Genomic DNA, 20336 nt, shown 5'->3' with positions numbered 1-20336 from the left:
GACAGGTGGCAGAGCCGGGAGTCTAACCGATGACCCCTGACTCCGAAGCCCAGGCTCTTTCCACTGAGCCACGCTGCTTCCCCCATCCTACCATTTTAACTTAACATCTTAACATCTCTGGGCCTCAGTTGCCTTTTTTGTAAAATGGGGATTAAGACTGTGAACCCAACGTGGGACAACCTGATTACTTTGTATCTAGCCCAGTACTTATAGCAGTGCTTGGCACATATTAAGTGCTTAATACCTTAATTATTATTGTTATTAAAACATTCCTGGAACCAGCTCTGGGTGAGGCTGGTCCACTGTCAGGAAAGATTTGGCCAGGAGCAGATTTTCTGCTTAGACACAACCCAAGTATAAGGCCAGAAAGGTTGCTGGTGGCTAACTGTGTCCTGCAGAACCAGATTCATCCCAGTCCTGCCCCTCACCCTGGCCAGCCAAGCCCCCACTCTCCCTGGTCAATCAAGCCCCCACCTCTCGCTGATTCACAGCCTCATTCTGCATCTCCAGGCAGGGAGAACTTCTGGCTCTGCTGAGGCTAGAGGCCAGGCAGAGACTCAGGGCACAGTCCCACCATGGGCTGAGGGGGAGGTTACCTGCACTCACAGAGTAATCTTGGGTATGGCTTGAACTTTGGGCCATGAGCCACAGACCTGTGGGAAAATTGAATAGAAACATGAAGGACTGGAGAAACAGGCAGAACTGGATGGATTTTATCATCTGTGGTTCCTCTTTGCAACTCCACCAGGGGTTTGGGTCTTCCCAAGTTGGAGCTTGGGGATAACTCTAAGAGTGTGGCCATCCAGAGTTGCACTCATTTTTTCCCAGCCAGGCCAGACTCTGGTTCCCTGCCCCTCCTGATTTCTCAAACAGTAAAACTCCTTGATGAGGGGTGTCAGATCTCTTATCAAGAAGCAGTGTGGCCTTAGGAAAGAACACAGGCCTGGCAGTCAGGGGACCTGGATTGTAATCTTGGGTCTCTCCCTTGAAAATGGCTAGACCTTGGACAAGTTGCTTGACTTCTCTGTTCTTCAGGATCCTTAGCTGTAAAATAGGATTGAGGATCATGGATCGTACCTACCATCTGAACTGTACTCTCTCAAATATTTAGTACAATATGTTACCCAAATTAAGTGCTCAATAAGTAACACTGATTGAAGATTAATTACCTATTCTCCCTCTGACTTTTAGCCATGATCCCCCATGTGGGATTGGGGCTGAGTCCCACCTGATTATCTTATATCTACCCCAGCACTTGCTACCGTGCTTGGCAGCTTGTTCATTCCCTAGGGCTTAGAAGAATGTTCTGCCAACAGGAAGTGTTCAGTAGATACCATTGATTGACTGGAGGGATAACGGGCTAGGAGTTGGCCTGCCTCTGGGAACAAAGAGGATGAGAGTCTGCCTGCCGTAGTGTCCTCCAGAACTCTTCAGGGTCTGAACCACTTGCCTCAGTATATGATTACTAGTATTATTCAGGGCACAGTAATCACTCAGTGAATAGCACTGAAAGGTGGTTTACCACTTGCCTCAGATTGGGGATCCCTGGGGGTCTATTAATAGGGAAACTGGGAAAGCCAGAAGAAGCTGTAATTCTAGGAATATCTTTGACCCCTTTATAAGACCTGATTGAATTATTTGTACCTAAGTTCTACATGATCCTGCTGTGGCCCACCGAGAATACCTGAGAGTGGTTGAAGAGAAATGATCTTAGTACATTAGTACTAACTAATGTCCTAAGTACTAAGTACTTAGTACTAATGTACTTAGTACATAGTTCAAGGCTGTTGTTTTTATCACCCAACATTTTTCTCAACCCTAATTTTATTGCAATGGCAGGACAAAAGGAGAGTGAAATTCTGTCAAGGACATCCAACAGAGATTCAGGGGCAAATCTTAATCAGACGTCAGGCCTGGATGCTCCCATGGATCACTGGGGTGTTTGTCTAATGACCTCCTGGCCTCTTGCCTCCTCCAGGCTGGATTCCTACTGAGATAGCTACTGTCACCTGCCTTGATGTCCGGGAGAACACCCCAGACCGGGGCCGGATAACCCCCAGGGCAGTGGAGTGGCTGCTCTGGACACACGTCCCCATGGGTCTTGAGCAATTGACTATGCAGAGTAGGATCTGGCAGATGTGGTGGAGAAACTCATAGAAGTTCCTGAGTTGAGCCGGGGGAGAGGCAGTGCCCTAGCTCAGAGTCTAATGGAGAGGTGGGAGAGAAACAGGGGACAAAACCTGCTCCCCATATCTTCCCCCCTCTAGGTGGGCTACAGAGGAACCACCATATGGGACAAGTCGGCTTCTGAGTTCAGGGCCCTGTGGGAGGAGGAGTTGGCTCAAGGACACTAGGAAGCAGGGCTGGGGCTCTGCTCTTTCTATGACTGGAGTCCTGGGAGACAGGATCAGAGTCTTTCCCATCATGCTTAAGGACAGACTCTCAGTCTCCCTTCAGAAGATCGCTTGGCTCATTCATTCATTCAGTAGCATTTATTGAGCGCTTACTATGTGCACAGCACTGTACTAAGTGCTTGGAATGTACAAATCGGTGACAGAGACAGTTCTTGTCCTCTGACGGGCTTACAGTCTAATCGGGGGAGATGGACAGACAAGAATAATAGCAATTAATAGAATCAAGGGGATGAACATCCATTAAAACAATAGCAAGTAAATAGAATCAAGGTAATGTACATCTCATTAACAAAATAAATAGGGTAATGAAGATATATACATATATATATACAGTTGAGCGGTTGAGTTCAATGCTGAGGGGATGGGAAGTGAGAGGGGGAGGAGCAGAGGGAAATTGGGGGGAATGAGGGTTTAGTTGCGGAGGGGTGAAGGGGGGGGTAGAGGGAGTAGAGGGAATAGGGGAGCTCAGCCTGGGAAGGCCTTTTGGAGGAGGTGAGCTATAAGTAGGGATTTGAAGAGGGGAAGAGAATTAGCTTGGCGGAGGTGAGGAGGGAGGGCATTCCAGGATCGCGGGAGGACATGGCCCAGCGGTCGATGGCGGGATAGGCGAGAATGGGGGACGGTGAGGAGGTGGGCGGCAGAGGAGCAGAGCATGTGAGGTGGGCAGTAGAAAGAGATAAGGGAGGAAAGGTAAGAGGGGGAAAGGTGATGGAGAGCCTTGAAGCCTAGAGAGAGGAGTTTCAAAATGGCTCCATTTGATTCTGATAGTTGCCTTCAATCTCCTGGATTGTTCTCTTTCCTGTGATTCCTCTGTTTCCCAGAACTCTCATCCGTGACCAAACTCGACCCCATAACAATTGACTGTACAGCTTTTTGCCTCTTCAATAGGGTTTTGGGCTCGGGGGTGCCTATTACCCTTCCCTTCCTCAGGTTTGTGGTCTGGGTCAGAGAGGAAAGCCCCACCTGGACCCTTACCCAGAACCCCACGCATATAGTCTTTGCTGCTTCAGGCCAGCCCCAAGCTGCTTCTATGCTGGCTTCCCTACCTCCTGTTTCTGCCCACTCCAGTCCATATTTCACTCTGCTGCCTGTATCATCTTTGTAAAAAACATTCACTCCATGTTTTCCCACTCCTCAGTGAACCACTAGTGATTGCCCAGCAATCTCCTCATCAAAAAGGAACTCCTTACCATAGACCTTCATTTTACTCAATGACCTTGCCCCTTTCTATCTTACCTTGCTTTTCATTCATTCATTGCATTATTGAACTCTTAATGTAGACAAAGCACTGTACTAAGAGCTTGGGAGAATACAATACAGCAAACAGATATACTCCCTGCTCATTATGAACTCACAACCTAGAGGGGGAGACAGACATTAATATAAATAAATAAATGAATGAATAAATAAATTAATAAATTAAAGATATATACACAAGTGCAGTGGAGATAGGAGGGAGGATAAATGAAGGGAGCAAGTCAGGGAGACACAGAAAGAAGTGGGAGAAGGGGAGAGGAGGGCTTAGTCGGGGAAGGCTTCTTGGGAGGAGATGTGCTTTCAATAAAGCTTTGAAATGGGGGGTGCAAATATCTGCTTGATACAAGGAGGGAGGATGTTCCAGGCCTGAGGTAGGAAGTGAGTGAAAGGTTGGCATTGAGAAAGATGAGATCAAGGTACACTGAGAAGGTTAGCACTAGAGGAATGGAGTGTGCAGGCTAGGTTATAGAAGGAGAGTAGCTAGGCGAGGTAGGAGGGGGCAAGGTTATTGCTTTAAAGTCAATGGTGAGAAGTTTTTATTTGAGGCAGAGGTGGATGGGCAGCCACTGGAGTTTCTTGAGGAGTGGGGAAACATGGGCAGAACATATTTGAAGGAAAATGGTCCGGGCAGCAGAGTGGAGTATGGAGTGGAGTAGGGAGAGATAGGAGGCAGTGAGGTCAGCTGGGAGGCTGATAACAATAATCAAGGCAGGATAGGATAAGTGTTTGCATTAATGTGGTAGCAGTTTAGATGGAGAGGAAGGGGTGGATTTTAGCGATGTCGTGAAGGTAGATGTGACAGAATTTAGTGAGAGTTTGAATATGTTGGTTGAATGAAGGACAGATGTCAGGGATAATGTCAAGGTTACGGGCTTGTGAGACAGAACAAATGGTGGTGCCATCAACAGTGGTGGGAAAGTGAACGGGTGGACAGGGTTTGAGTGGGAAGATACCAAGTTCACTTTTAGCCATATTAAGTTTGAGGTGACAGGAGGACATCCTAGTAGAGATGTCTTGAAGGTAGGAGGAAATGCAAGATTGCAGAGGGGAGTGCGATCGGGGCTGGAGTTGTAAATTTGGGTGTCATTAGCATAGAGGTGATTTTTCTATTCCAACCCAGCTCACACCCTTCTCTCACTATTGTCAACCTAATCAATGTACTTTAACTTGTCTCCTCACTCCTGACCCCTCATCCACATCCTGTCATTGGCCCAGAACTCTCTACCCCTTCATATCTGTCAGATGATCGCTCTCTCCACCTTCAAAGCCTTTCTAAAACCACATCTCTTCCAAGAAGCTTTCCCTGAATAAGCCCTCATTTCCCCTCCTCCCTCTGACTTCTGCATCTCCTTTCTGGTTAGTTCTGTACCCTTTATTCATCCTATCTTCCCAACAGCACTTCTGAAAATATCCATAATTTATATGAGTGTCTGTCTCTCCTATGTTAGCTCGCTGTGGGCAGGAAAAATGCTTACCAGCCCTGTTAAATTTTACTCTCCCAGTGATCTCCAAACAGTAAATGGTCAATAAATTGGACTAATGGACTAAAATCTCTTTGAGGATAGGTACTGTTGCTTTTTGCTTTTATTTTATCTTTTCCCTAGTGGTATGAACAGTGCACTTTCCAAAGCAGGAGTTAAGTAAATACTTCTGATGGATTTGCTACATTGTCACACCTCCCTCTTAGTTCTGTTGTTCTCTACCCAGATCACCTATGGCCCATTTGACCCAATCCTGCATGACAAAGTACAGTTTCCATCTCTCTATCAGGTGGCCCCCAAGTTCTCCTCTCTTCCCTGGGGGATGGTCCGGTTAATGGTCCATTTTGGCTGGACCTGGGTGGGGTTGGAGGTGTCAGATGATATGAAAGGAGAGAGATTCCTCTTGGATCTGCCCAGGGAGATGGTCAGGAACAGTGTCTGTGCAGCTTTTACCAAGAAGATCCCTAGTGGAAAGTTCAACTTTTATACAGCCCAGGAAATCTACTCCAGTGTCATGGCTACATCAGCTGCAGTGATGGCTGCCTATGGGGATGCAGAGTCCCTGAACCTTCTGAGATTTGTGATAGAGAGTTTTGGACTATCCAAGATGGTTTTGATCACCACCTTTCACTGGGACTTCACTTTGAGCACGACCTATGAAACAAATAGCTATGATTTTCATGGGACTTTGACTCTGGCCAACCATGCTAAAGAGGGTCCGGGTTTCAGAGATTTTTTGCGGACAGTTAAACCAGCAAAATATCCAGAAGCCATTATCTTGAAGAAATTCTGGGAGTCTGCCTTTGACTGTTCTTTTTCACTGCCTGAAATGAATGGAAGAAAATGTTCAGAAAACGCTTCCTTGGAGATAATGCCTGTGCACATTTTTTCTCTGACAATGTCTGCCCTGAGTTACAGTGTGTACAACGCTGTGTATGCCGTGGCCCATGGGCTCCAGAACTTGCTCCTATCCAACTCAAACCTGAAATCTCTGGAAAATGGGGACTGCCTGGTGCCTCATCCTTGGCAGGTAATATTCCCGCTGGCACAGGAGCAGGTGTTTGGTAAGAGCTTACCCTGTTCACAGCATAGTCCTGAGCACTTAGGAGAGTATGTTACAACAGAGTTGGTCAAAACATTCCCTCTGCACAAGGAGATTTCAGACTAGAGGTCACAAGCACTTAGTTCAGTGCTCTGCACATAATAAGCACTCAATAAATATGAATGAATGAATGAATGAATGAATGAATGAAAAGAGGAAGGCCCTTCTGAAGTTAAGAAGTAGAGGGCCTTGTAGAAACTTATTTCTTCAGAGAAACTTCATCCTTTAACCTCTGACATATACAGGACTGGGTTCAGAGACTGAAACCTAGAAATCCATGCACTGAAATAAAATTGCAGGTAGGAGAGTGGAGGAACATTGCCCTAATGCAAGAAGTCCCTCTAGGGCATCTGGTTAAACTGTAACTAAGGTTTGGGCAATAAAAATTGGTTTGTTTTAATTTTAATCAGTGATGTTTCAGCTGGGCCAGCCACACACATCCTTGCAAAAAAGGGAGGTCTAAATCAATCAATTAAACAATGGTACTTATTGGATGCTTTCTGTGTGCTGAGTACTGTATTAAGTGCTTGGGTATTTACAGCACAACAGAGCTGCCCCCGATTAGACTGTAAGCCCGTCAAACGGCAGGGACTGTCTCTATCTGTTGCCGACTTGTTCATCCCAAGCGCTTAGTACAGTGCTCTGCACATAGTAAGCGCTCAATAAATACTATTGAATGAATGAATGAATACATTCCCAGTCTATATATCTATAATTCTACTTTTTTGTATTGATGCTACTGATGCCTGTCTACTTGTTTTGTTTTGTTGTCTGTCTCCCCCTTCTTGACAGTGAACCCACTGTGAGGTAGGGATTGCCTCTATTTGTTGTTAAATTGTACTTCCCAAGCGCTTAGTACAGTGCTCTGAACACAATAAGTGTTCCATAAATACAATTGAATGAATGAATAATTTGTAATTCACAAATGTTATTGATCTCAATACTGATTTAGGATGTAGTTTATCCATTTCAGGGAAAAGAGAACACAGTTCTAGGAACTGCAAATGTTAAACTTAGGAACATGACAAGGGAGAGCCTTTTTGGCTAGGACCATGCATCTCAGATTGGACTTTTTAGCCACCCACACACTCAGAGGTGGTGACTACTCTATAGTCAGTACTACCTTCTTCAAACTTATATCTATTGGAATAACCAATGCTGTCCTATTGGAGATGGTGGGGTTTGGAGGGTGGTCTCAGAGCACAGTTTCACAGGTCTCCATCCTTATCATCACCATCATCACCCCTGCCTTTCTCCATCCTGTGCACAGGACCCCGCTCCCAGTCTCCACAAACTCACTGCAGAGTACAAGGGGTCAGCACGGTAACTGGTACTGGGGTGGGGCTGTCCCTTGCTGTTAGACAGACATGCCTCTCCCTTTCCTCCTCCTTGTCTATGTATGGATGAGATGGAGAATATTCTCAAGGGGAGGTCCATTGTCCCTGGGTTACCTTCTTTGTTCTCCCTTTCATGTCGAGAGAGAGGGAGAGAAAGAGAGGGAGAAACAGAGACTTCCCTGATTCCTGGGCTGGGTGGCTGATGTGGGAGAGAGGAGGAGGGATCTAGAGAAGCAGGGCCATCAGCAGGGCCAAAGGTGGGAGAGCAGAAATCACCTCCCTGTGGGATGACTGCTCACAGATTCCTGGTCTCTTTTTTTGCCAACCAGTTTCAGTTTTCTTAGGAAGTCATGATGATATTGATATTTGTTAAATTCTTACTAGGTGCCAAGCACTTTATTAAACATGGGTGTCAATATAAGATAATGAAGGCAGAAACAGTCCTTGTCCCACATGGGACCCATAGTTCAAGTGATAGGGAGAAGAGGTATTGAATCCCCATTTTACAGATGAGGCAATTGAAGTACAGGAAGTGAAGTGACCTGCCCTAGGTCACACATCAGGCAAGTGGCAGAGCCAGTATTGGAACACAGGTCCTACAATTCCTAGACCCGAGGGCTTTCCACTAAGTCATGCTGACTCTTGGTTGTCACATAGGGGAAATTTGGCCATCCAACCCCAACCTCTCTGAATCACTGACCCGACTGTCGGCATGGCCACGTGGAAAGAGCATGGTCTTGAAAGTCGGAGGACCTAGGTTCTAATCCCAGCTCTGCCAATTGCTCTTCCATCTGCTAACTGTGTGACCTTGGACAAGTCACTTTACTTCTCTGTGCCTCAGTTTTTTCAACTGTAAAATGGGGATTCAATACCTGTTCTCTCTCCCACTTAAGACAGTGAACCCCATGCCTGACAGGTACTGTGTCTGACCTAAATGACTTGTACCTAACCCAGAACTTGGAAAAGTGTTTTAAACATGGTAAGCACTTAACAAGTACTGTCAAACAAACAGACTGACCACAGCAAACCCCATTGCAGCTAATCTCACCTCCCCTGGAGTCAGGAGTCTCCAATTTCCTTTATCCATTTCAGCTCCATGAGTTTCTGAGCAAAGTCCAGTTTGACAACCCTGTGGGGGAGCCAGTGTTTCTGGATGAGAACTACAGATCTACTGCAAAATTTGAGATTCTGAACTTTGTGATCTCTCCCAATGGAACTTGTGAGTTGGTGAAAGTCAGGGAGATGGACCCCCAGGCACCTCCTGACCAAGATGTTTTCATCAGTGAAGCAATAATTATGTGGCCCAGGGGATCCTCTCAGGTAAGCAGCCAGTGGGAATTCCCAGATGTCCTGGAGCAGTAGTCCCAGGCTTCTAGTAGTGATTGTACTGAGGGAGTGCATACTGTGTGCACAGCACTGTAACTAGTGCTGTGAAAGAATACTTTGGTAGCAATGAAGCGTTGACCTTGATCCTCAAGGGGAGATTGATCTTAGATTAAAAGGGGTAGAGGGGACTGTAGACAGACACATCAGAGGCAATTAAACACTCAAACTAGGCCAAAGAGGGGGTGCCTGGGGGTCCTATTAATTCTGCTAATCCTAAAGTGAAGGGGAGGAGCTGCAACTCAAGATGGCACAGTCTTCCCTCCCCCGTCATATGATGCCATCTGATGCCAGCCTAGTGCCCTCCCTCCAGACTGCTCCCTGCCAATAATAATAGTAATAATACTTATGGTATTTCTTAAGTGCTTACTTTGTGTCAGGCACTGTACTGAGCACTGGGGTGGATACAAGTAAATGGGGCTGGTCAATGTCCCTATCCCATGTGGGTCTCACAGTCTCAATCCCCATTTCACAAATGAGGGAACTGAGGCACAGACAAGTTAAGTGACTTGCTCAAGATCACACCGCAGACAAGTGTCAGAGATGGGATTAGAACCTGTGACCTTCTGACTCCCAGGGCCGTACTTTTTACACTACATCATGCTGCTTCTCCAGTTGCATGGGGTTCTGGGGATGCAGTGTAACAGTCCTGTGGGTGTCACTGATGTTGAGGAAGCTCATCTGAGGCTTAAATCCCTATAGACTGACATGGAAAGATTACCGTGGGAGCTTGGGCCCAAGTGACCTGGAGGGGAGGTGCTAGTTGCCAGAGGCTTTGCTTAGCCATATCTTGGGCCGGGCTAGGTAGGGATTGGCTCTTTCAGTGGGGGGTTCATGTGGAGAGAGTCCTGACCTGGCATGGCTTCCTTCTAGTCATCTCCAAGGGCTGGAGTTGGTGATGGATCTATCACCCTGGCCAAAGGGTCACCTGGGGAACATGATCCCCACATAGTCACGGGGAGATCACATAATGATGATCACAGCAACCCAGCTTGGTGAACTAGGGATCTCAGAGCAATTTCCCTAGTGAGAATTCCAGGAGTGGTATGGCAGCCCCAAGATGGGCCTAAGAAAAATGAAAATATTTTAGTATTCATCTATTCAGAATTTTGCACTTTTCTGGCATGGTTTCTCAAACATAACTTTCTGGATACAGTTAAGAATTTAAGGTTTATGGGGCTGGGGGGAAGAAACTCCTTGCAGTGAGCAATGGTGGGAGGAAGAAGGGATGTCTGGAAATTATGCTTGACCCTGGGGTAGGTTCAGGGAGACCCACACCACAGAATATAAATGGGACTTTGTCACTCTGGTCCCCCGAAGCTCCAGACTCTGAGCAAGAAAAAGGAAAAGCAGTGAGGTGGAGAAGGGGGGCACCTGTAGCCCAACCCTTGTTGGTGTTCATACCTGTGGGGAGGCCCCTGGGTGAGAAGGTCTCAGGATCACCCAGGTGGGTTCGGGGCTGTGGAGCTCCATCATTACTGTCACTGTCCTCTGTCATGAAAATTCAGGCTCCACGGTCACGGTGCAGCAGGAGCTGTGGACCCAGATTCAGAAAACACGCCCAGCAAGGGGAGGCTGTCTGCTGCTATTTTTGTGTCCGGTGCCCAGAGGGGGAGATTTCCAACCAGACAGGTAGGTGTGTGCAGAGATCCAGCTACTCACATGACCCAAAGCCTGCCCCAAAGAGGTCTCACTGCTCCACAGCCTGTGGATACAAGCCAAATGGTGAGAGACCCAAGGCATGGAGAGACAGAGACAGGCAGCAGTAAAGCCCAGAGGGCAGACAAGAGATGGTCATGCCTGATGGCAGACACTGATATCCAGGAGTCTTTCCTCAGCAGCCCCCTGCCCATGGACTGGTGTGACTGCAGAGCAAGGGCAAGGGATGGAAAGCACAAACTCAGCACTGGATGGGGAGGTAGGAGAGAGTGTTTGGACCAGATGTATTTTGGATCCCCCAAATCCCAAGCTTGGCTGTGACCCTGATCTGGAGGAGGGAAATGGGTGCAGCAAGACTCTGTTCCTTCTTTTTTTCCTCCCTCTTTAAGTATTTGATATTCACTCCACCCTCACTCCCAGAGCACTTATGTGTCTACCGATTATTTATTAATTTATTTATATTACAGTCTGTGTTCCCTTTTATACTGTGAACTTTTTCTGGTCAAATAACTTGTCTATACACGCTGTTTCGTTGTATTCCTCCAAGCACTTAATACAGCATTCTACACACACTGAGCACTCTATGAATACTGTGGATTGACTGAGTGATTGAATGATTCTTTCCTTTCAGATGCAGAGCAGTGTGTGAAGTGTCATGAAGATCAGTATTCAAATATGGAGAGAGATGGCTGCCTCCACAAAGCAGTGACTTTCCTGTCCCACAAGGAACCTTTGGGACTGATCATGGTCTGCATGTCTCTCTCCTTCTCTCTCCTCACAGCTCTGGTTTTCGAGATCTTCATTAAGCACCGAGATACCCCCAATAGTCCGAGCTAATAATCGCAGTCTTAGCTTCACCCTCCTCCTCTCCCTCATGCTCTGCTTTCTCTGTGCTCTGACCTTCATCGGCCAACCCACTCTGGCCTCCTGCCTCCTTCGACAAATGGCCTTTGGGATCATGTTCACCGTGGCTGTCTCATCCATCTTAGCCAAAACCTTCACCGTGGTTCTGGCCTTCAGGGCCACGAGCTTGGGGAGCAGAGTCAGGAGGTGGGTGGGGCCCAGAGCCTCAACCTCAACAGTCCTGTCCTGTTCCCTCGTCCAAGTGACCATCTGCATGATCTGGTTGGGCACTGCTCCTCCTTTCCTGGAGGTGGACGTACACTCTGAGCCCAGACTCATCATTGTTGAGTGTAACGAGGGCTCCATGACTGCCTTCTACTGCCTTCTGGGCTACCTGGGTGTTCTGGCCCTGGTGAGCTTCACTGTGGCTTTCCTGGCCAGGAGGCTGCCCGACAGCTTCAGCGAAGCCAAGTTCATCACGTTTGGCATGCTGGTGTTCTGCATTGTCCGGGCCTCCTTCCTCCCTGCATACCAGAGCACCAAGGGGAAAGCCACGGTGGCCGTGGAGATCTCCATCTTGGCCTCTGGTGCAGGACTTCTCAGCTGCATCTTCATCCCCAAGGGCTATGTGATCCTGCTGCGGCCTGACAGGAACACCCGGGAGTGGTTGAAGAGAAAATGAACCCCGGTACCTCAGTTCAAGGCTGTTGTTTTTAGCATCCAACATTTTTCTCAACCCCGATTTTATTACAGTGGCAGGACAAAAGGAGAGGGAAATCCTGTTGGGGACATCCAGGAGGGATTTGGTGGCCAACCTGAATCACAGGTCAGGACTGAATTCTCCAATGATCACTGGGGAGTTTGTCCCCTGATCTTCTGGGCTCTTCCCTCCCCCAGGCTGAAAACCTACGGAGATGACTGACATCACCTGCCTGGTTGTCCTGGAGAGCACTCCAGGTTGGAGCCAAATGATCCCAGGTTCAGTGGAATGGCTGCTCTGGACACACAACTCCAAGGGTTTTGGACAACTGTCCTTGCAGGACAGGTTCTGGTGGATATGGTGGAAAAAAATCACAGAAGCTCCTGGACTGCCAGATGTTTGGAGCCGGGGAGTGTGGGGGTCAGATGGGGGGGAAGACACTCCCTAACTCCCTTCTGTTGGAAACATTATCCAACCTTGGTTTCACTGATTCTGTCCTATCCTGGTTCTCCTCATCTCTCTAGCTGATCATTCCCACTCTCCTTTATGGGTTTCTCCTCTGTGCTGAATTGTACTTTCCAAGTGCTTAGTACAGTGCTCTGCACACAGTAAGTGCTCAATAAATATGATTGAATGAATGAATGAATGCATCCCACCCCCTCACTGTGGGGTTCCCTCAAGATTCAGTTCTGGATCCCCTTCTATTCTCCATCTACACTCACTGCCTTGGAGAACTCACTCACTCCCAAGACTTCAACTCCCACCTCTATGAGGTTGGTACCCAAATCTACATTTCCAGCCGTGATCTCTCTCCCTCTCTGAAGTCTCACATTTCCTTTTGCCTTCAAGACATCTCTACTTGTATGTCCTCCCATCACCTCAAGCTTACATATCCAAAACCAAATTCCTTATCTTCCCACCCAAATCCTGTCCTTCCCCTGATTTTCTCATCACAGTAGATGGCACCACCATCCTTCCTGTCTCACAAGCCTATTACTTTGGCATTATCCTTGACTCCTTTCTCTCATTCAACCCACAGATTCAATCCATCACTAAATCCTCTTCTTCCCACCTTCACAACATTGCTAAAATCCATCCTTTCCTCTCCATCCAAATTGTTACTAGAGTAATTCAATCACTCATCCTATTTTGCCTGGATTACTGCATCAAACTCCTTGCTGACTTCCCAGCCTCTTGTCTCTCCCCTCTCCAGTCCATACTTCACTTTGGCCGGATCATTTTTCTACAAAAGTGTTCTGGCCATGTCACCCCACTGAATGCCCAACCACCTCTACAGCAAACAAAAAACTCCTCATCATTGTCTTTGAAACATTCCACCACCTTGCACCCTCATATCTCACCTGGCTGCTCTCTTTCTACAACCCAGCCCACAGACTTTGCTTCTCTAATACTCACCTTCTCACTGTGTCTCAAACTCACCTCTCATCACCAAACCCTCACCCACATCCTGCCTCTAGCTTGGAGCACCTTCCCACCTCAAACCCGAGGAGTAATTACTCTCCCTTCCTTCAAAGCATTATTGAGGGCACATCTCCTCCAAGAGGCCTTCCTTGACTAAGCTCCCCTTTCCTCTTTTCTCACTCCATTATGCTTTGCCCTAACTTCCTCCCTCTGTTCTTTCCCACTCTCAGCCCCACAGCACTTAAATACATATCTATAATTTATGTATTTATGTTAATGTCTTTCTCCCCCTCTAAACCTGAAGCTTTTCATGGGCAGGGAATGTGTCTGTTTATTGTTGAATTGTACTCTCCCAAGTGCTTCATTTAATGCCCTGCACACAGTAAGTGCTCAATAAATATGATTGAATGAATGACCCTTGGGGGAAATACTCTTTATTGTGTGTAGTATTTGTTAAGCACTTACTGTAAGCCACACATTTTACTAGGTGGTAAGGTAGAAAGATAGTAATCAGTTTGGACACAGTGCCTATCTCACTTGGGGCTCATCATCTAAGTAGGAGGGTGTAGGATTTAATCTCCATTTCCCAGTGAAGAAGCTGAGGCACAGAGAAGGTTAGTAATTGTCCTAAGGTCACACAGCAGACAAATGTTGAGCTGGGATTAGAAGTCAGGTTCTCTGACTTCCAGGCCCAGGCTATTAGTAGCAGCCACGACTTCTCTAGTGTTGGTGGTGGAACTGCCTACATAGGTAATGAATGAGGATCCAGAAGTTCATCTTTCTCTCTCTCTCCCATCCATACCAAAGCTGGAGGCTTGAAAGGTATCTCTCAGAGCGGTGGAAAGGGGCAGTCAAAATGGGGCTGCTGACCTCTTGCCCAAATCCTACCTCTGGCCTGGAATGCCCTCCCTCCACATACCAGAAGGATAATTGCTCTCCCCCACTTCAAATCCTTATTGAAGGCACATCTCCTTCAAGAAACCTTCCCTGACTAAACCTTCCTCTCCTCTTCTCCCACTCTGTGCCGCTCTTACTTGCTCCTTCATTCATCCTCGCTCTCATTCCCACAGCACAGATGTATACATCTGTATATATATATGTATATATCTGTATATAAATACATTTATTTATTTATTCATATTAATGTCTGTCTCCCACTCTGGACTGAGCTCAGTGTGGAAAGGAATATGTCTCCTGGTCGTTATATTGTGCTCTCTCAAGTGCTTAGTTGAGTGGTTTGCACACAATAAGTGTCCAATAAATATGATTGAATAAACGACTGAATGAATGCAGAGCTGAGGTAAAGTATGAATTTTTAGTGGGAGAAAACAGCCTGCAGCCTGGATTTCTGTCTGCTACTTTCCTGAATGGAGAAAATGAACTGAGGCAGTGATCCAGGGCTATGGGTAGGAAATGCAAGAGGGTTAAGGGAAGAGGGTCCAGGGAAAAGGGGGCCAGGAAGTTTGGGGTTGGTGAAGAGGGTAGCATGGAGGGAGATACTTTTGCATCTAGGGATGGATGGATTTCTTTATATTTATGTCTGTCTCCTCCCCTAGACTGAAAGCTTACTGTGGGCAGGGAACGTGTCTACCAACTCTATGGTATTGTAATAATAGTAATAATGGTATTTATTAAGTGCTTAATATGTGCCAAGCACCGCTCTAAGCTCTGGGATAGTTATAAGGTAATCAAGTTGTCCCATGTGGAGCTCACAGCCTTAGTCGCCATTTTACAGATGAGGTAACTGAGGCACAGAGAAGTAAAGTGACGCCCAAGGTCACAGAGCAGACAGGTGGTGGAGCTGGGATTAGAACCCACTTCCTCTAGCTCCCAAGCCCATGCCTTTTCCACTCTGCTATACTGCTCTGCACACAATAAGCACTCAATAAATACCATTGTTGATGATAGTAATGATGATGATGATGATGATAGATGGATAGATGGATAGATAGATAGATATAGAGGTAGATAGATAGATAGATAGATGGATAGATGATAGATCGATAGATAGATAGATAGATAGATAGATAGATAGATAGATAGATAGATAGATAGATAGATAGTAAGGGCACCCTGCAGCATGGTCTAGTGACAAGATCACTCACTGGCTTGGGAGACAGAGGACATGGGTTCTAATTCCAACTTGGTTTGCTGTGTGACCTTGGACAAGTCACTTAATTTCTCTGGGCCTCAGTTACCTCATCTTTAAAATGGGGATTAAGCCCGTGATCCCCACGTGGGACAACATGATTACCTTGAATCTACCCCAGTGCTTAGAACAGTGCTTGGCACATAGTAAGTGCTTAACAAATGCCATAATTATTATTATTATTCTTTTCCTTCAACATTGCCCTCATCTTGGGAAGCAAGAAGCACCTGATAGTCTCCCGTCTGAATACTCCAGCTTTGCCCCAACCACCCCAATAAGCTCAGGGTGGTTGGTTCTGTCCCATCTGTTCCTGGGGTACTACCTAAGCCTTTGCAAGGAACTGGGGGCCATCGAGGGCCTCCCCAGGACACTCTGTGGGTGGTGTCAGTCGCTACCTTCCCCTAGGTGTTTCTGAGTTCCTATTAAGTCCTCCAAGGTAGACCAGGCCCCATATATAGAGATATCCAGTCTTCGGGATGAACTTCAGTCATGGCTCTGACCATGAAGCCCCACAGGGTTTCCAGGGTTCCCATTGGTAAGGCAAACAATCGCTCTCACGGCTTTGACTACCATCTCTACGCAGATGACACGCAGATCTACATCTCCGCCCCGTCCTCTCCCCCTCCCTTCAGGCTCGCATCTCCTCCTGCCTCCAGGACGTCTCCACCTGGATGTCGGCCCGCCACCTAAAACTCAACATGAGCAAGACTGAGCTCCTCATCTTCCCTCCCAAACCCGGTCCTCTCCCAGACTTCTCTATCACCGTGGATGGCACGACCATCCTTCCCGTCTCTCAGGCCCGCAATCTCGGTGTCATCCTTGACTCGTCCCTCTCGTTCACCCCACACATCCTATCCGTTACCAAGACCTGCCGGTTTCACCTCTACAACATCGCCAAGATCCGCCCTTTCCTCTCCACCCAAACGGCTACCTTACTATTACGGGCTCTCGTTATATCCTGGCTAGACTACTGTGTCAGCCTTCTCTCTGACCTCCCTTCCTCCTCTCTCGCCCCGCTCCGGTCTATTCTTCACTCCGCTGCCCAGCTCATCTTCCTGCAGAAACGATCTGGGCATGTCACTCCCCTTCTTAAACAACTCCAGTGGTTGCCTATCGACCTCCGCTCCAAACAAAAACTCCTCATTCTAGGCTTCAAGGCTCTCCATCACCTTGCCTCTTCCTACCTCTCCTCCCTTCTCTCTTTCTACCACCTACCCCGCACGCTCCGCTCCTCTGCCGCCCACCTCCTCACCGTCCCTCGGTCTCGCCTATCCCGCCGTCGACCCCTGGGTCACCTCCTCCCGCGGTCCTGGAACGCCCTCCCTCCTCACCTCCGCCAAACTGATTCTCTTTCCCTCTTCAAAACCCTACTTAAAAATCACCTCCTCCAAGAGGCATTCCCAGACTGAGCTCCTCGTCCCCCTCTACTCCCTCTGCCATCCCCCCTTTACCTCTCCGCAGCTAAAGCCTCATTTTCCCCTTTTCCCTCTGCTCCTCCACCTCTCCCTTCCCATCCCCACAGCACTGTACTCGTCCGCTCAACTGTATATATTTTCGTTACCCTATTTATTTTGTTAATGAATTGTACATCGCCTTGATTCTATTTAGTTGCCATTGTTTTTATGAGATGTTCTTCCCCTTGACGCTGTTTATTGCCATTGTTCTTGTCTGTCCGTCTCCCCCGATTAGACTGTAAGCCCGTCAAACGGCAGGGACTGTCTCTATCTGTTGCCGACTTGTTCATCCCAAGCGCTTAGTACAGTGCTCTGCACATAGTAAGCGCTCAATAAATACTATTGAATGAATGAATGAATGAATGACCTCCATTCTCTTTCCCAGGCTGAATCTTGGCCACCTTCTGCTCAGCATCTAAGGCTTTCTGATCTCCCAAAACTCCCTGAAGCCATTCACTAGCCCAGTGAATGACGGTCCACCCATTTTACTTTATGAACTCCCTACACTCTTCTGAGACGGTTCCATTTCCATCCAATAACTCAAGTCATTTAGTAAGACGATACAATGCGGTGACAAATGAGGATAGGACAGATTTGGAGGATAAAGTCCAAAGTGTGAGAGGAATCTCCCAAAGAGAGACTGAGAAGAGAGATGGTGATCTCTAGAGAAGATCTCCTGTCTTCTGTGAAAATCCACCCCCTCCACCTGTGCATCTGACCTTATCCCTTCACACCTTCTCAAAACACTTTCCCTCTCCCTTCTTTCTTCTCTGACTACCATCTTCAACTGTTCTCTCTCCAATAGCTTCTTCCCCACTGCATTCAAAGATCTTCATGTCTCCCTTATCCTAAAAAAAAAAAAACCCAAAACCCTCCCTTGACCAAGACCAGGATTAAGCCTGGAAAAAGAAATGGAAGTTACCTTCATCTCTTTCTAGTTATCACTCCAGCTCCCTCCTACCATTCCTCTCCAAATTTCATGAGGGCATTGTCTACACTCACTGTCTCAAGTTCCTATCCTCCAACTGTCTTCTTGACCCCCTCCAATCTAGCTTCTGTCCCCTTCACTCCACATAAACCACCCTCTTTAAAGTCACCAACCACTCAGCTTCATCTCTCAGCTTTCTTTGACACTGTTGGCCATTCCCTTCTCCTGGAAGTATTACCCAACTTTGGCTTCACTGACAGTATCCTCTCTTGGTCCTCCTCCTATCTCTCTGGCCACCCTTTCTCAGGATCTTTTGCGGGTTCCTCCTCTGCTTCCTACCCCTCTAACTGTGGGGGTCCCTCAGGGTTCAGTTCTGGGTCCCCTTCTATTCTCCATCTACACCCACTGCCTTGGAGAATTCATTCTTTCACATGGCTTCATCCACCCCACCAATATGGCATAGCATGGTCAGAAGCATTATGTAGTGGTTAGGGCATGGACCTGGGCGTCAGAAGGGGATGGATTCTAATTTCAGTCCCGCCACTTGTCTTCTATGTGACACTGGGCAAGTCACTTCCCTTCTCTGTGCCTTAGTTATCTCATCTGTAAAATATGAATTGAGACTGTGAGTCCCATGTGCAACAAGAGATTTGTCCAACCCAATTTGCTAGTATCCATTCCAGCCCTTACTACAATGGCTGGTACATAGTAAGCACTTAACGAATATTATTATTATTACCAACTCTATGCAGATGATTTCCAAATGTAAATCTCCAGCCCTGATCACTCTCCTTCTCTGTAGTTTTGTATTTCTGTCTGCTTTCAAGATGTCTCTACTTGGATGCCCTGCTCTCACCTTAAACTTAAAAGATCCAAAACAGAACTCCTTTTTGTCCTACCAAAACCTTGTCCGCCCCCAATTTTCCTGTCACTGTAGACAGCACCATCATTCTTACTACCTCACAAGCCCATAACCTTGTTGTTATCCTTGATTGATCTCTCTCATTCAACCCACACATTCAACATTATCACTAAATCCTATCATTTCAACCTTCACAAGATTGCTAAAATCTGTCATTTCCTCTCCATCCAAACTGCTACCATGCTAATAAAGGCATTTATCTTACCCCTCCTTGATAACTGTATGAGACTCCTAACTGACCGTTCAGTCCATGTTTCCCCATTCTTCAAGAGCCTCCAGTGGTTGTCCATCCATCTCTGCATCAAGCAGAAGCTCCTTTACCATGGCCTTTAAAGTGCTCAGTCACTTTGCCCCCTCTTACCTGCTCCCTTCCTACAAGCCTGCCTGCACATGTCACTCCTCTAATGCCAACGTACTTATTCTACTTTGATCTCATGTATCCTCTTGTCCACATCCTGCCTCTGGCCTGAAACGCCCCCCTTTTCATATCCAATAATTGGTCTCTCCCTTTTCAAGGCCCTAGTAAAGACACATCCTCTCCAAGAGGCCTTCCCAGCCTAAGCCCTCTTTTTCCTTTTTCTACACTCCATTATGCATCTCCCTGACTTGCTCCCTTTACTCATCCTCCCACCCATCCTAAAGGCACTTATGTGCAGATCTGAAACATTTATTTTTTCATGTTAACGTTCACCTCTCCTTCTAGACTGTAAGCTTGTTGGGGGCAGGGAGTGTTTCTATTATATTCTTTATTGAATTCTCCCAAGTGCTTAATACAGTGCTCTGCAAATAGTAAGCACTCAATAAATACAAATAATTGATGTGCACATAGCGTTTTATCAATAATTCCATTGACTGATTGAAAGCATCTAGGAGAAATAAAGAAAATAAATATGGAACACTTCACGCATTTTCATATCATCCTCGTACAGAAGTCATAGCTAATCTTCTCTAAATCTTCCTAATTTTACTCTATGTGCTGCCAAAATGAGCACTCTTTTAGGACCTTGCATCCAGGTTTTTAAAGATCACCTTATTTACACCTATTCAGATGACAGTTTTTCTTTTCAAATGTTCTGTACACGTTCTTGTGCTTTCTGGAAAATAATCCTTTCTCTAAATATCTCCCTGTTTTGAGAATCTCAATCATCGAATAAAGAGATTCAAAATTTCTTCTGGGGCAGGAAGCCACAGAGGCCGCTGGAATGTCTGCTTTGAGGCAATGATTAACATATGCATATTTGCTCCAAGACCTGAAGCTGGTGTATTAGACAGGAGAGCAATGGGA

At 46.8% G+C, this 20336-nt stretch overlaps 1 protein-coding gene and 1 non-coding gene across 2 annotated transcripts in view; one reads left to right on the top strand and one right to left on the bottom strand.

The window, feature by feature from the left end:
- LOC120638721 (vomeronasal type-2 receptor 26-like) overlaps positions 1–12158 on the top strand; it is a 39925-nt gene extending 27767 nt beyond the window's left edge. The window contains exons 4-9 of the mRNA XM_039913684.1: positions 5379–6216; positions 7332–7429; positions 8684–8911; positions 10295–10326; positions 10483–10606; positions 11415–12158. Coding sequence (XP_039769618.1) covers positions 5379–6216; positions 7332–7429; positions 8684–8911; positions 10295–10326; positions 10483–10606; positions 11415–12158 — 2064 coding nt within the window. The remainder of the gene's footprint in view (positions 1–5378; positions 6217–7331; positions 7430–8683; positions 8912–10294; positions 10327–10482; positions 10607–11414) is intronic.
- A 7777-nt stretch (positions 12159–19935) lies between these two features.
- Positions 19936–20043, bottom strand: LOC114815731. Its single transcript, XR_003763533.1, has one exon. It is a non-coding gene; the product is annotated as a U6 spliceosomal RNA (small nuclear RNA).
- Between the last annotated feature and the right edge of the window lie 293 nt (positions 20044–20336).

This window comes from Ornithorhynchus anatinus, chromosome 12 (assembly GCF_004115215.2).
Source record: "Ornithorhynchus anatinus isolate Pmale09 chromosome 12, mOrnAna1.pri.v4, whole genome shotgun sequence".
Taxonomy (NCBI): Eukaryota; Metazoa; Chordata; class Mammalia; order Monotremata; family Ornithorhynchidae; genus Ornithorhynchus; species Ornithorhynchus anatinus.
The sequence above is the reverse complement of the archived record's forward strand: the minus strand, read 5'-3'. Positions and strand labels throughout refer to the sequence as shown.